Source organism: Fundulus heteroclitus, chromosome 2, assembly GCF_011125445.2.
Source record: "Fundulus heteroclitus isolate FHET01 chromosome 2, MU-UCD_Fhet_4.1, whole genome shotgun sequence".
Taxonomy (NCBI): domain Eukaryota; kingdom Metazoa; phylum Chordata; class Actinopteri; order Cyprinodontiformes; family Fundulidae; genus Fundulus; species Fundulus heteroclitus.
In genome coordinates, this window is record NC_046362.1 from 26,750,187 (window position 1) to 26,765,618 (window position 15,432).

At 40.9% G+C, this 15,432-nt stretch overlaps 1 protein-coding gene across 3 annotated transcripts in view; it reads left to right on the top strand.

Moving 5' to 3' along the window:
* The first annotated feature begins 2,564 nt into the window (after positions 1-2,564).
* The window catches only part of dusp8a (dual specificity phosphatase 8a), a 52,859-nt gene continuing 39,991 nt past the window's right edge, over positions 2,565-15,432 (top strand). The window contains exons 1-2 of one of the 3 annotated variants that reach the window (XM_036151683.1): positions 2,565-2,761; positions 11,623-12,010. In XM_036151683.1, coding sequence (XP_036007576.1) covers positions 11,774-12,010 — 237 coding nt within the window. In that variant the 5' untranslated portion in view covers positions 2,565-2,761; positions 11,623-11,773. Of the gene's footprint in view, positions 2,762-2,866; positions 3,003-7,429; positions 7,515-11,622; positions 12,011-15,432 lie in introns of those variants that run through there. The other 2 variants (XM_036151678.1, XM_036151686.1) reach the window with 2 other exon arrangements.

Genomic DNA, 15,432 nt, shown 5'->3' on the forward strand with positions numbered 1-15,432 from the left:
TTTTATTTGCAGATAAAATAAGAGTGTTTTAAATGCTTTTTGTAGCATTAGGACCACCCTAGGCTGGGATAGGTTTGAAAAGTACAATAGTAGACTGGTCTAACCTGTCTACTATTATCTAACATTTTACTCTGCAAAATACAGTTTGTCATATTTATCCATCCATCTGCTTTCTATCCATCTGTCCATCAATTGAATTCTGTTTATCTCAGATCAGGTCATGGGGGGCAACAGGTCCAGGAAGGAAATCCAACCATCTTTCCTCCTTCACATTGTGGGGATACCAAGGTGTTCCCAGGCCAGACGGGATATATAGTCCATCCATTTCTGGGTCTTCCTCCCGGGTCTCCTGCGAGTGGTACGTGCCCAGACAACCTCCAAAGGCAGGTGCCAAGGGGGGATCCAGACTAGATGTCCAAACACCTCAAAAGACTCTTCGATGTGGAAAAGCAGCGGCTCTGCTTTGAGCTCCGTTGAGATAACAGAAATCCTCACCCCATCTCTAAAAGTCCAGCCACCCTCCAGATTAAGCTCATTTTATATTAGAATGTTTGATGTGTGACATACAGTATCTCAGTAATAAAGACCTTTCTTAATTTTAGGATAGATTAGGCTTAGGTTTCTGAAATCAGTTTATTCAGCTATCAATCCATCAGTCTAGATTACTATACTTTTTCAGACTATAAATCGCTCCGGAATGTAAGTCGCATCAGTCAAAAAATGCATCATAGAGGGAAAAAACATATAAGTCGCACCGGACTATAAATAACACTGGACTATACGCACTTATTTAGAAATTTATTTCACACAACCCAAGACTAAAAACTGACATTTCATCTGCTAAGGCAACTTATTCAATTCCACAACCGGCTGGATAATACATGTTTCGTATTATCCAGCCGGTACCTGGAGGTTGAATGAGGTGAATTAGTACAACAAGCCAGCAACTTCAACCGGGAAAGTTCTTGCCAGCGCATATTAGCGTACTGGCCCATTAAGCTGAAAGTTGTAAAAATTATGCTGAAATTAGACCGTGAGCGTAACAGTACTACGTGTTAAGCTAACAGTACAACGTGGGTGTTTCACAGCAACATAAAGCTCACGTGCATCCACAAAGTTGTAAACCGCCCAGACAACCAACCAGTAAGCTAGCGCTAGCTGTTATTAGCTTCGTGGATAGCCCAATAACAGGGTTCTGTTGCGGTCTGGGCCCTTCAAGTTGTACCACGCAACACTCCGCTGCGTGAACACATACTGAAACAGCAAAAACAAAATGCAAACATGTGTTCAGTCTTTGTTGTCTATAAGTTAATGTTTCAATAAATTTTTATGTGGTACAAGAGCAGCATATAGTTTTCACAAGCCTAGAGTGCCCTCGTGTGGCCATAGAGGGTAATGTATACTTCTTGGTTCATGTTGGTCAAAACGACTATAAGTTGCAGGATCGGCCAAACTATGAAATAAAGTCCAATTTATAGTCCAAAAAATACAGCATTTATTATAAGTTAAATTCATTCACCTTTTTTTCTAATAAGAATTACTTAACAAAATGTATGTTTTTTGAAAGAACAGGCCACTGAGAGCTAAATATGCAACAAATACGATCCAATAAATTAATAATTTTTAAATATACAGAGATATTCAATAAATAAGAATATTATTGAAAAGTTCATTAATTTCAGTTACTCAATTCACTATGGGAAACAATATATATACACAGAATAACACAGATAAATGGTGTTTTAAAGCCTTTTTTCTGTTAATTTTATGTTTTTTCCACTTCTAGCTAATAAAAATACAGCATTTAAGATTAGAATATTGTATGAGACCAATTAAAAAAAGGCTAACATTTTCAGGCTTAACAGATACAATTATTAAACAAATTGAATGAATCAGTTTCATGAACATGTTTAATAGACTATTAAAACATAAATAATCAAAAAGGTCATATACCTGTTTCTAGGTTTATTAAAATGATCAAATACCCCAATATTTTTATTACAACTTATGGCTGTTTTGAATTGTGGTACTTTTTGGTGTGTTTTAGTTGCCCTCTGGAGCGGAGCTCACCCAGGAAGCCATACATGCAAGAAGCGCCACTGGACAAGAACGTTGCAACCCAGCTTTGAATCTATAATGCTGGATTTCAGTTGCATTTGAGGGTTTTTTATATATCAATGCTGCTGAGTAAAAAAAAAAGAAAAAAGTAAATAAAACGTAATTTCATTCCTGTCAATACCTTTACTCCATGAGAGCACTGCTTTAAATAAGACCAGAAAAAAAAGTGAATCGTCCCTTTAATCCGTGAGGCAGAAAGCTGACGTCACTTTAGCCCCTAAACCGCTGGCGCTGATTGGCTGGAGATGACGTCAACTAATGCTTTTACTGTTTTTTCCACTCCTCTCCCTCGTGAACCATGACCTCATCGGTTCAGTTCATGAAAGTGCTAAAGTGCACCTCCTGTACCTGAACCCCCCCGTCCTTCCTCTTAACGTACACGCACACATTAACCACCTTAGCCTGTAGCTAGCCTAGCTGAGCGTCTTTAAACCCGCGACCGTCTGTTAAAGCCGGGGAGACGTTTGAGGCTCCGTCGGGCATCTGGGCTTTAGGTCCCCGTTTCGCTGTCAGCCTCGTCTGCCTGTCAGCTGAGCTGCACTGTAACTGCCACGCCAGGTTAGACACCCACGAACACGCCGCTGCCGTCCCCACACACATGGAGGCCGGTTGAATAACACTCAGAGAACGCGTGGAGGTCGAGGTGAGTGTCGGCTGCGTGTGTGTGTTTGAGGATTAGGGGCTTGGTTTTATGACGTTGGCGCTAGCAGCGGCCGCTTCGGCTCTCTCCGCCGCCGAAACGAGTCCGCGGAGCGCGCGCGACCCCCACCAGTCCCGTCCGTCATGTGCGCGCACGTCTTATTATGGGGGATTAAACCCGTCCAGGTTATCGATTGTTGTCCCGCGGTAAACACTCTGTAGTTTACCTCTTTACTCGTCGTCAGGTACGTACTTAATTCTTTTTTTTATGTTATTGTTGTTATTAATTTTGAATTATGCGGGCTGTTTCTTGTCATGAATGGAGCGGTGGGAATTTTCGCGTGCGGACATATCTCCGCGTCAGCACAACAACGCAGGTTTCCCTTTGGCACACAACACCTTTATTAAACCCACTGGTGGCCGCGCATTTTTGTCTACAATAATAATTTAATCCATTTCCGTAGCTTTCCTGCAATATTTACTCCCGGTAGTACACGTCGGTGTATTATAGAGCGCTATGACCGCTCACCCTCCATCACTGTTATCAACGCTGCCGCACAGCCAGTGTCTTTGTGCGCCCCAACCCTCTATTGTTTACCTTATCTAGACTGGAGAAACATGTTTCTGTAGAGCTCTTTTTTTTCCACATTTGTGTTCATCTGATGACACGGTGTGTGTACGTAGTGTCTGGTCTTTAGCTGAGGATCGTTTGTATCAGTATTCATGTCGTAATAGTTGTCATGTTTGGGGGGGGGGCGTCCTGGTTTGTTATATGACCCTGCTATTTCCTGCTGCCTCACTGGGAGAGTATTGATCAGAGGACACCAGAGGGCTTTATATCTGGATTAGTTGTTTACATCATAATGGCGATGGTCTCCTCCAGCAGGACCAGCCAGGAATTGATTTTTCTAAATTACATGATTACTGGAGCACCAGCAAGCATTCACCACTGGTGGCTCCCAAGAGTGACCAGAGAGGCTCAGCTTCCCCCCCCCCCCCCCCCCCAAAAAAAGTTATTTACATTTGTTGCATCAAGCTGCATAAATACATTACTCCACAAATATAGATATAACATCAGAGATTGTTGAGGTGACTTATTATTATTATTATTATTATTATTATTATTATTATTATTATTATTATTATTATTATTTTAAATTACCAACATCTTAGGAAGTTAATATATATGGACGTTTAACTGTTTTTTTCTTTTTGTCCACTTTTTGACAATACTTTTAAAGTCATTTATTATTAGATTTATTAATATATAAAAAATATTTTATCCACAGAAAAGTAAGAAACATTTTAAAGATTTCTTAACAGTTTTATTTACATATTTACACACTTTTGTTAGTATTGTAAGTAGTTTTCTATTCTCGTGACTAAGAAAACAATTTATCAATGAATTGACATTGAGATTGACCTAGTGATCTAGGTTTTATATACAGAAAGCTACAATTAGAATTTTTTGTTCATTTATATAATTATATCAAATCTTTTAGCTTCCGAATCTGGACTTGTGAAGGTTTATTTCCTCTTTTCTAACCAGGAAAAGTATTAATCACCAGATTAACGTCAGGATAAAATGACACAGAATGTTTTAAAGTATTTTCATATTTAGTACCATTTTAATTGGTTGTTTTATCATTTTTGTAATCTACTTTGTCAGGTGTTACGATAAAATATTTTATGTACAGAAACTAATCTAAGAATATGATAAAATTAAGTATTTTAAATGTATTTACTTAAGTTTGGATTTGTGAAGGTTTTCTTTTTTCAGCAAGGCTAAAAATGGTTGGAAGTTTTAAAGTAATGTGAATATTTTAGGAAATTCATTATTTTATTATCACTTCTAAAAAAAAAAAAAAACAGCAGTAAACACAAATAACCTTTTCTGATAACCGTGGAGGAACACCTAATATTCTTCCAAGCATAGCGCATTGTAATAAACTTACAATGCGCTATGTTTAAACTGTTTAAATCTAAAATGTAAAGTTGCAGCATGTTAGAAATGTTTGTGTGCGTCGGCGTGAACACAGAAGCCGCCAGGTCGGTGTTAGTGGGCTGAATAGGAGCACGGTGCGTCGTTCTGGTTACTCCTTTCAAAGTGTAAATGATAGGCCTACATTCTCTGAAAAGAGAAACAGCTTGTTAACACAGATTTTACTCCATGACAGAGCCTGGAGGCCATGAGATGCTCTCATGATGTCATTGTTTGCAGTCTAAACAAACAGGTCAGGGCTGTCATTGTGTAACTCTACGAGTGCGGTTTTTTTTTTTATCAGCCAAACCAAGGCTGCGGACACAGATGACGTTATACCGGGAGTTAATGAATGACCTGGGTGCTATTACATCACCGCTGCTTGGCCTCCAGTGGCTCCTTTTGTGTTTGCCTCTCCTCGTCGTGTCTGATATGACTTTATTGAGCCAGTCCGACATGCTCGAGTCATGGTTTTGTTTAACAGGCCACCTGGATGTTCCTGCGTCAGCCAAAGGGAGATCAACTTACTTCCTCATCCAACTTTCTTTTCATAGGTTTAAAAAAAACAAATATATTTCTGTTATCAGTTTTTGTTTTGCTGGCGGTTAAGAGTGCTGCAGTAAAGTGATATGATCATTTTATTTAACCTTTACAAGAAGCAAAAAAGTAGGGGAAGCTTTTCTCTTTCCTCATTGTTCTTTCCTTAGACAAGTAACAGCTGCAGTCATGCCTGAATTTACCACACCACGCTCTGACCTACACAGATTTGGATTGTTTCTGTTGATTTTGCACAGTTGTTGTGTTAAATATCTGAAATATGGATTGACTCTGCAAGATATGACAAAATAATATGCAAAATAACTATTTTCCATTATTTTCCATGAAAACAAAACTCACCTAGCTTAACGTAGCCAGAGCAAAGGGTATTCGGATTAAAACCAGCTTTATTTCAACAAAGCCGTCATGAGTGACATGCAGCCTCTGTTTCTGCACTCAAGAATGATCGATGAACGTGCAGAATAAAAACAAAAATCGCACAAAGAACGCCACTGTCGGTTGTGTGGGAGTATTTTGGCTACAGAGAGGACGATGTTAACCGAAAACAGGCACTATGTTGGCGATGCCTTTCAACTGTTGCCATAACATGACAACATATGACAACATTTGTTTGACAGTCTCAAACAAACTTAAAAGCGCTTTGTGCATGGGGTTCTTCGCAGTCTCGGAAAAAGTCTGGAAAAGCATGAAATTAGCTTGTATCGTTTTTCAGGTTTGGACGAAAAAAAATGGTGTGTGTGTGTGTGTGTGTGTGTGGGGTCCCCACACTCCATTCATTTAAATCCAGCTGTCCTTTGACAGCTACCATACTGTATCTTTTAGATGCACCCCTGCTCCAAGACACTTAAATCAAAGTGCACAGGACGATCCATTTATTCGACTCAGAAGTGACGCAGCTAAAAATAGTAGAATAGTAGATCTCGTTGACTGGAGTGGCAGAATATTCAGTGATTTTTGCAGACCAGATGACGTCCGCCTCCCTGAGCCTGTCACGTGGAGCACCACAGGGCTCAGTCTCGGGACCCGGTCTCGTTCTTTTGATATTTTCCCCCTTAGGCCACTGGACTTAAAGCTGCAATCCTTCGAGGGCCGGCGTCCTGCAACTCCTAGGTGTGTCTCTGCTTCAACACACCTGACTCAAGTATTAGCTCATTCGTAGAGCTCTCTTAGAGCTTGACTGCATGCTGGTGAGGCAGTTTAGGCGTTTGATTCGGTTGTGTAAAGAACGTATAATCATGACTGATTCAGTAGATGAAGAAACCGTATTATACTTTACAGCGTTTAAGATTCCTACCATGAAGCCTCACTGCAGTAGCTGACCACGCCTCACACAAATGATGGTGCCCAGGAGACGCAGCGGGGGCTGAAATCATGGCAATGGCATGTAAAAGAGAGAGAACTGAGGAAGATGGGAATTTGATTCAATGTTCAGACATTTTGTAATTGTTTGATTTTCTGTTCTGTTCTTTTACACTTTTTCTTCCAATGTCGTATCCTTACCCCAACATCAGCACCAGGATCAGCTGATCAGCATCTCTCTGCCTGTCCCCCCCCCCCCCCCCCCATCGCCCCAGTCCGGCTGTTTCTATGTGAACGACAGAATCTACCTGCTTTATCTCCTCCTCCTCTTGTTTTCGTCTATCCAGCCAAGAGCCTCAGCGTGAGCGCCACGCTGCAGTGTTGTGAAACCATTAAATGTGTTCTCTCTCTAACATCTCTTTATTTTAGAGGCTAAAACAAAACAAAAAAAGAGGCAGAAACACAACTGAGCTCAAAGAGACGCGTTGTTTGGTTGAGTCAGCACGCTTGAGGATCGCCGTCCTCTTCCTTTCCGTATCCCTCAAGCCGTCTCTTCCCCTTTTCTTCTTCTTCACTCGGCACGCGGGACGATTGTCAAGAAAGATGCCGAGCTTCGGTCTCTCACTACCACAACCCATAAATAAAAAAATAAAAAATAAATAAAAATCCTGCACATGGCTCCCCCCTCCCCTCCGCTGTTCACTGCACAAGGAGAAGAAAGAGTGATAGAGAAGGAAGGAGAGGAAAATAAATGGACAAGAGTCGGGGTGGGTGGGAGGGAGAGCAGTCGCCATTAGACATATGCAGAGTCAGATGCTGTCCTCAGCAGCAGGGCGAGTGAAAAACAGGGAAAAGGATTCCCACCCCTGGGAGCTGTGCCGTTAGCCGCTCGGCTGAAGGTCTTTCCTGCCGGTAGAAGGTATGAATATAACAGGTGACGGCTGTAAGGTGCAGGGTCTGCGTCTGCTCGATGTCGGCATTGCAGCAAGGCGGTCCGCCGATTGGACGCTTGAATGCACATCGTTAGCTGTGACCATAAAGAACTCTGTTGTAGTGCATTGCCAAATATTTATGTTGATTCAGCAATTGTTCTGAATTCTGCTTCTTTAACTTTGTGCTAATATAGACGGACCTATTTCAGTGTATTATTATATATTTGAATATATAACCGACACACAGTTTTGCGGTGTAACTGTCCACCCATCGTCTTGTCTTGTCCGTTTCCTTTAGGTTCAGGCAATGTTGCCAGGCAGCCGCAACACCTCTGCATGCCTGTTCATCCTTGGGGCTCAGACTATAGGAGACATGGACCTTATAATGACGGATAATTACAGTTTTGTTGCCTCTGTCGTAAAACGAACGGCGCTGCGACATCACTTGTTACATCAGAGAACACGAACGTAGCCCGCGGCAAATCTGTGAGACGTTGCAGCGCCTTGCAAAAGGTTTTCATATCCGTTGAACTTTTTCCATATTTCTTCACATTTAAAACCGCAAACTTTGGTGTATTTTAGTGGGGTTTCATTGGATAGACCGACACAAAGTTTAATATGTATTATTGTGAGGCGGAAGCCAAATGATGCATGTTTTTTATTTTTATTTTTTTTATCTGGCAAAATCCTAAAGGTATGGTGTATTTGTATTCAGCTCTCCTTAGATGCAACTTTCAGCTACCCTTTTGGGGGTACTGAGCATGTACAGACAAGCTGAATTCGTTTGCCCATTTACTTTTTGCTAAAAAGCTCAAGCTCAGTAAGATTGGATGGAGACAATCTATGTTCATTGGTTGTCAAATCTTGCCCAAACAGTTTATTTGGATCTATGTCTGGCTTTTATTGGGCCATCCTGACACATTAACATGCTTTGATCTACACCACTGAGCCACACTGCAGCTCTAGCTGGAAGCTTTGGGCCATTTTCTCACAGGTTGTAAGAGGATCCCAAGGTTGCTTCATCTCCTCCATTCAACATCCCCAGCATGACACTGCCACAGCTGTGCTTTAAGCGTGGTTACCGTGTGTCTTTGGGGATGTGCAGTGCCAGCTTTCTACTGCAAATAGTATTTTATATGTAGACTAAAAAGATCCATTTTGGTCTCATGTGAGCAGAAGATGTTTTTCTACGTGTTTGGTGTGAAAACTCCTTATGGAGCTTTGTTAGCTTTCTTTTGACACTGGCTTTGTTCTGGCCATTCTTCGTTAAAGCCCAGACTGACGGTGTCTACGGTTTATAATTGTCCGTTAAGCGGATTTTCCTCACCTGATCTGTGGATCCCAGCAACTCATCTAGAGCCGCCATTGGCATCTTGGCTGCTTCACTGATTTATGCTCTCCCTGTCCAACATGGCGGCGGAAGGTGGACAGACAGCCATGCCCTGGTAGGATTACAGTTCAGGCATACAATTTCTGCTTTTAGATGGCAGTTCGAGAAGTACTCTGTGAAAGCTTTAGGTATTGTTTTATAGGGTTATTGTGACCTATTTATAGCCCTTTTGTAAACAGCCTTACCTCTGACCTTCTCTGCCGTATTCCTTGCTCTTCACAATGCTGTTTATTCACTAATGTTTTCTAATCAGGTCACTCCTGAATGTGATTGTTTGGGCAGATTTTATTTCATTTATTTATTTTTGGACAATAAATGACAGGGAATAAAATTACACACTATGCTATTCAGATTGTTTTGTCAGAAAATATAAAATCCATGTTTTTTGCCCTCTCTACGGAGTGTCGGCCCCAGTAAATCCCAGTAAAATACAACCAATTGAGTTTTGTAGGTTTATCTGCCCCCTGTCGGCAGTCCTCTCGGTCTTTTTCCCTGGGGAAGTAGTCTTTTCTTCATAGATCCATGGTGAGAAAATAGGAAAAACCTTCGAGGGTTATGAATCGTTTTGCCAAGCGTTGTACTCGAACCTATCAGCAGGTTGGGATTTGAATGACTTCATTTTAATAGATCTCCCACTTATTTTATCTTGACTCCAATTCTCCATTTGTGTTGTAGCCCAGTGTGCCAGTGTTTTGTTTTTGCAAATACATTTATAAAAATGTCGACCTTCAATCTGAAATGCTTGAGTTGCTACTCTGAAGAGTTATTTTCCAATCACTGGCATCCTTTCCTTCCTCCTCTCTCGTGTGTTCACGTTAAACGTCTCCATACGTATGTCCTACCCAGTTAGAACACTGCAAAAAGGGAACTAAAAGTAAGTAAAATGTTCTTAAAATTAGTATATATTTCCTTGATTTCAGCAGCTAAATAAGACCATTTGCCAATGGAATGAGAATTTCTACCCCTAAAATAAGATAATTAGACATCCTGCACTTGGAATAAGATGATGGAGATGAATTGTTCTTATTCTAAGCGCAAAAATCTTATTCCATTGGCAAATAATCTGAATTACCAGCTTAAATCAATGAAAAATACTCTAATTTCAAGAGGATTTTACATACTTTGACTTCCCTTTTTGCAATGTAAGGCATAATCAGTGCCCTCTTTTTTTTTTTTTTTTTTTTTGCTTGTCTTGCTTCCCATTTCTTGCTCCTTTTATCGTTAAACGGATCACATCAAGTCTTGTTTTTTTTTTTTTTTGTGTTCGTTTTTTTTCCAGTGCAAGTCTTCAGGTAAATAATGAAGAGTGTGCGATTGTTATTCTACCTTTTCCTCATCTGTTTTCTACGACTCTGTCTCTGGCGCTTTCCCTTTTTAGAGCTCCATTCAGGCTTTGGGGTAAATTATACTGAGCTCATTAATTTTTCATCACACCACGTGCGCGTAAGATAAATAAAAGAACGCGGCACCCTTCAATTGCTGACCCTCTCACTTGTCGCGCCACACCTTGGTTGACCGGTGAAACGGATCCCAAGCGCGGGGGTGTTTTTCTGTCCCCTTGATTAACCTAAACAAATCGAACTTTAGTTTTTATTAGAGCCATCGGCGTAGGCTAGTGTGAACACGCTGTTAATCACACGAACGGTCGCACGTCTCGTGTTAAATGTGTCAGTGTGGCGGCGAAGAGGAGTGATTGGGCATGATGGATAGGAGGAGGCAGTTCATCAAGTTTATGAACGTTTCTCAGACACACACTCACACTATCAGAGGATGTCACACAGGTCGTTTGCCTGTGTCCAGACCTGCTCTCTGAATTCCCCCGGCTTTATTTATCTCCCTCTCTCAGTTTCCTGTTTCACGAGCTGCTGCAGGGGAGAACTGGGATCAACAGCCACCAAACTCACACTCGCGCACAAACACACACCTGTGTTTCATTCTTTTGAAAGTCTAAATTAAGCTTGTGGCTTTTTTTTTTTCTTTCTTTTTTCTTTTTTTTTTTTTTTTTGAAGTGTGATGCTCCTTCAAATCCCGGCACTGAAAAGTGATCCTGTTGACTTTTAAGTCTTTAAATAACTTACGCTCATGTTTAGCATTGTGGTTATTTTTATAAGTGAGAGGCTCAGAGCGTGCTAATAAAAGATGATACAAAAGATATAAAAATACATCATGATTTACACCTGGGTATGGGAACGTATGAGTTAAAGAGACATCATTGTCACTTTGGAGCTGTTGACTGATTTTTATTCAGTGTCTCAGCTGGACAGAGGTTCAAAATGAGGACTAACTTGCAGTTTTTTATGATTACCATGTCATTACACTGGAAAAATTGATCTAAAAATAAGTAAAATGTTCTTAAAGTTAGTTTATTTGTCCTTGCTTTGAGCGGGTGAATAAGATCATCTGCCAATGGAATGAGTATTTTTACCCCTAAAATAAGATAATTAGACATCCTACACTTGAAATAAGATGATGGAGATGAATTGTTCCTATTTTAAGTGCAAAAATCTTATTCCATTGGCAAATCATCTTAATTACCTGCTCAAATCAAGGACAAATACACTAATTTTAAGAGCATTTTCTTATTTTAAGTTCTGTTTTTGCAGTGTAGCCTCTTTTAACTGTGACTTTGCATCAATAATTGCACCAGAATAAACATTTTCAGCTGATGTTTATTGTATTTTTTGACTTTATCTTCTCTTTCGCAGGCACCATGGATCTCTCGGCGCTCGCTCCGGTGGTAGCCCCCCTCCACTGACGCCACCCCACATCTTTTCCTTCATCTTTCCCCCCTCAGGGTCCCACCCTCTCTCTCTCTCCGATCCCACCCCTCACAGTCGCGCAGCCCTTCCTCGCATCATGGCTGGGGAGAAAGGTCCCAACAAGCGCAGCGCCATGGACATCAAGCGCCTGGCGAGCCTCATCCAGAGAGGGACGGGCCGCCTGCTGGTGATCGACAGCAGGACCTTCTCCGAGTACAACGCGTCGCACGTGCAAGGCGCGGTCAACGTCTGCTACTCCAAGCTGGTGAAGAGGCGACTGCAGCAGGACAAGGTGTCCGTCACCGAGCTGCTGCAGCCCAACGGCAAAGTGAAGGTGAGTTCGAGCTGCGCGACAGCTGATGCCACAGATTAAGCAAGCTTGTTGGCAAAGGAGCGGACTAAATCTGTGGCAAGTTCAAGCTTGCAGATGAGGGCGAGACTGCTGAGATTTAAAGATGCTGGTGGATAGATACAGAGATGATGTTTCCCCCGCGACCTGCTGGTAGCGATATATAGGAGCTGCACAGTGGTGCCGATATCCTTGTGCTGTTTTTTTTTCACTACAAGGCGATATATTTTCTTTTTCTTGCTTCCTTAAAGGCTGTTAATGGCTCAGAAATGTAGACGAAGTTCATCAAATTTCAACGCCTCTAAAATGTTTGTCTCATATTTAAACAAGTAGGATTTGATTGAATTTAGAGATGTACCAATCGGGCTTTTCGAGGCAGATACCAACTTTTTGGTTTTCTTTGATGTCTGACTTGTCTGTAGGAATGATTTTTGTTTTTTCTTCAAAGACTATAAGTCATGAAAAACAAACAAATAGGCAGCACATTCTTAGATAAAGGTTGTAGTTTTCAAACATTCAGAAACTATGTGACTAGAAAAAAAAATCAACATGAAGTTTTTCTGTGTTAGACCTGCCAATAACCAATAGGGAGCGGTTTAAAGAAAAAATATGTCCAGTTATAATCTTTGGGGATGCATCTTTTTTTTTTATGTTATTTCAAAGCAATCCCTTTGTGTCTGATAACTTCTATGGAGTTCTATAATATGCAAACGCTAACTTTTTGACAGTTTATTGTCCTAAAATACTAGATTTTGCTGGGGGTTGTTATGCTGCAACAACCTGCTCTAAGACATAAATAGAGTTGGAAAAGCCGAAGTTCAAATATAGTCGAGGACATGCAGAGAGAAATGTACCGTTGGTGATGTTTAAATTCAATTCAACTTCAAAAATACTTTATTTATCCCCGGGGGGAAATGAATTGCAGTCTCATTTAAGATGTGCTTGTCACTAAATTGATATTTTAATTATTTTACTACATCTGCAACAATTTCTTAAATCAGACTCACTGACTGAAAAGCAGCTCTGCAGGTGTTTTTGGATTATAGCAGGGTTCTGGACCAGGCTCCTCTCTGCAAGCCTGCATCACATCAATGGGGGCGGGGGGGCTATATTTGGCAGGCAGGCTTACTGTAGGTTTGTTGCTTATCAGTGGCCCTGAAATCGAATCCTCTCGTTTTCCATGACTTCTTCGTTTGAATATGACAGCCTCCCCCCCCCCCCCCCCCCCCCCCATAGGCCTGTCCACCTGTGGCACGCCTGCGCTTGTATTTTCAGTCTCCGTGTGAAACTGAAGGATGTTTGAGAGGGGAAACATCGGCAGGGAGGGGTGCAAAGCTTGTTTGGTCTCTTGGTGTAGTTTGGGTTTGCATGCATCTCACTGCAATCTTACACGACTCCCTAAACAGGACAGAGTACTGAAGGCAAATTTAAAAAGCGCTCTTCCTGGTTCCTTGTGTTATTTTTAGCGTATGAAGCTCGTCACGCCCAGCCGTTTAAACAGGTGATGTAAATTGTGTTAGTAGGTGTGGCACAGAATGATTTTCTCGCTTTGCACTTGTGTTGCCAGGAGCAAATCCGAATTACTTGCGTTCGGTTGTGTAAAGCGTAATTATGACATGATACGTATACCTTCTATGCGTGTCCTGGATTTGTGTCTGATTCTCAGTCCCAACAGTCAAGTGCCTAAAAACACACCTAGCTGACCAAAAGTCAAATAATCAGACGGTATTAGTGGATATATGAATCGTTTTTGCCTCCCCACCTGCATATTAAACGTGAAAGGGACTTTTAACCAATTAATTTTTATTAATAAATTATATTATTATGAAGTTTTCTACATGACTAACATAATTTATCGTTCAAAAGACAAATATCAAATTAAAAACAGATTTTCACACATCTATAAAATGATCTCAACTGTCTGTGAAGGATTATGCAAATAGCTAAATTATGCATTCTTTCAGTGTAGGTTTGAAGTTGACAAATGCTCGTCATGGACATGAATATTATTTTAATTTTGAAGCATTCTTACTCATCTTTTCTTCAGGGCAGGGTTATTTTGCATCCAACAACTTCATTTATTTTTAAAACCAAGTTCTCTGAGTGCACACTTTTGAATTTCTCATATATTTCTCGGGGATTTTCTCTTATCAAAATTAATAAACTCTAATCTATACTTAAGGCTGGCTCACAAGGCAGGATTTTAAAATAGTCGGCCGATTTTAAAAACCTGAGAGACGCCACACGTAACGATAAGAAATCCTGGAAAAAAACAGGTTTAGTCGCACAGTGTGTGGGGGGAATCCCTCACCGCTCTTTCTGATTGGCTACACGGCACATTTAACAGGCTGCCTGCTTGTTTGTCTTCAGAGGACACCACACATGGTAGGATATCGGGGCAAGACAATCCAACATGTTGAATATCCCTGATTTGAGGTCAGAGCGGTCCCGACGTTCCACTGAGTGAACCCGATTGTTCTTAACACACCACACACGGCAGGATATTAAGGGACACGGCGATAATCCCCACCAAGGGGGAGATCGGGGCGAAAACCGGGCTAAAAATCATGCCGTGTGAACCGGCCTTTACATGGCAACCAATATTTGTAACGTGTCCTTTATGAAGCTTCGGAGAATCTGGACAGGGACACGTTTCTCTGGCATGGTTCTGGCTGTACCACTCTTTTTTTATCAGAAATGGAGGAGGTCATTTTAATTGGTTTGTTTCCTGGCACAACCCTGGCTTTCAGGCGTAGGACTTAAAATATTCACAGAGCTGAGGCCAAGGCTGTTCCAGAAGTTTAATGTTGCCCTGCTTTATCTATTTCAGTGCCAGTTCTCAACCATCCAGCTGTTGATTTGAGTTAAATTTAAATATCTGGAGGCAGATGCAGAGACACAGGCCCTCGTTGTGATGCTACCACCACCATGCTTGACAGTTTGGAAATGGAAACAGTTTTTTTTTTATCATTTAAAGCCTTATTGTCCATGTTGTTGTTAAAGTATATTCATATGGGACAGGGATAAAGACTTTGCTATTTCAGCATCTTCAGTTAATAAATTAATTGCATGTTGTTGGTCCCTGAATTGTTCCTGAATAAATTGAAAGCGGTTAAAAAAAAGGTCGTTGTTGTGAAACGTGAAAAGGACTTTTAAACGATTCATTTGTATTAATAAATTAGATTATTATGATGTTTTCTGCATGACTAACATAATATATCGTTCAAAAGACAAATATCAAATTAAAAACAGATTTTTACACGTCTATAAAATGATCTTAACTGTCTATGAAGGATTATGCAAATAGCTAAACATCTATGATTGTTGTTTTGATAGATGGTCAGATCGGGTTTTGGAATAAAGCGTGTTTTTATGAATGTCTGCAACTGCCCCAACATCAACCCCAT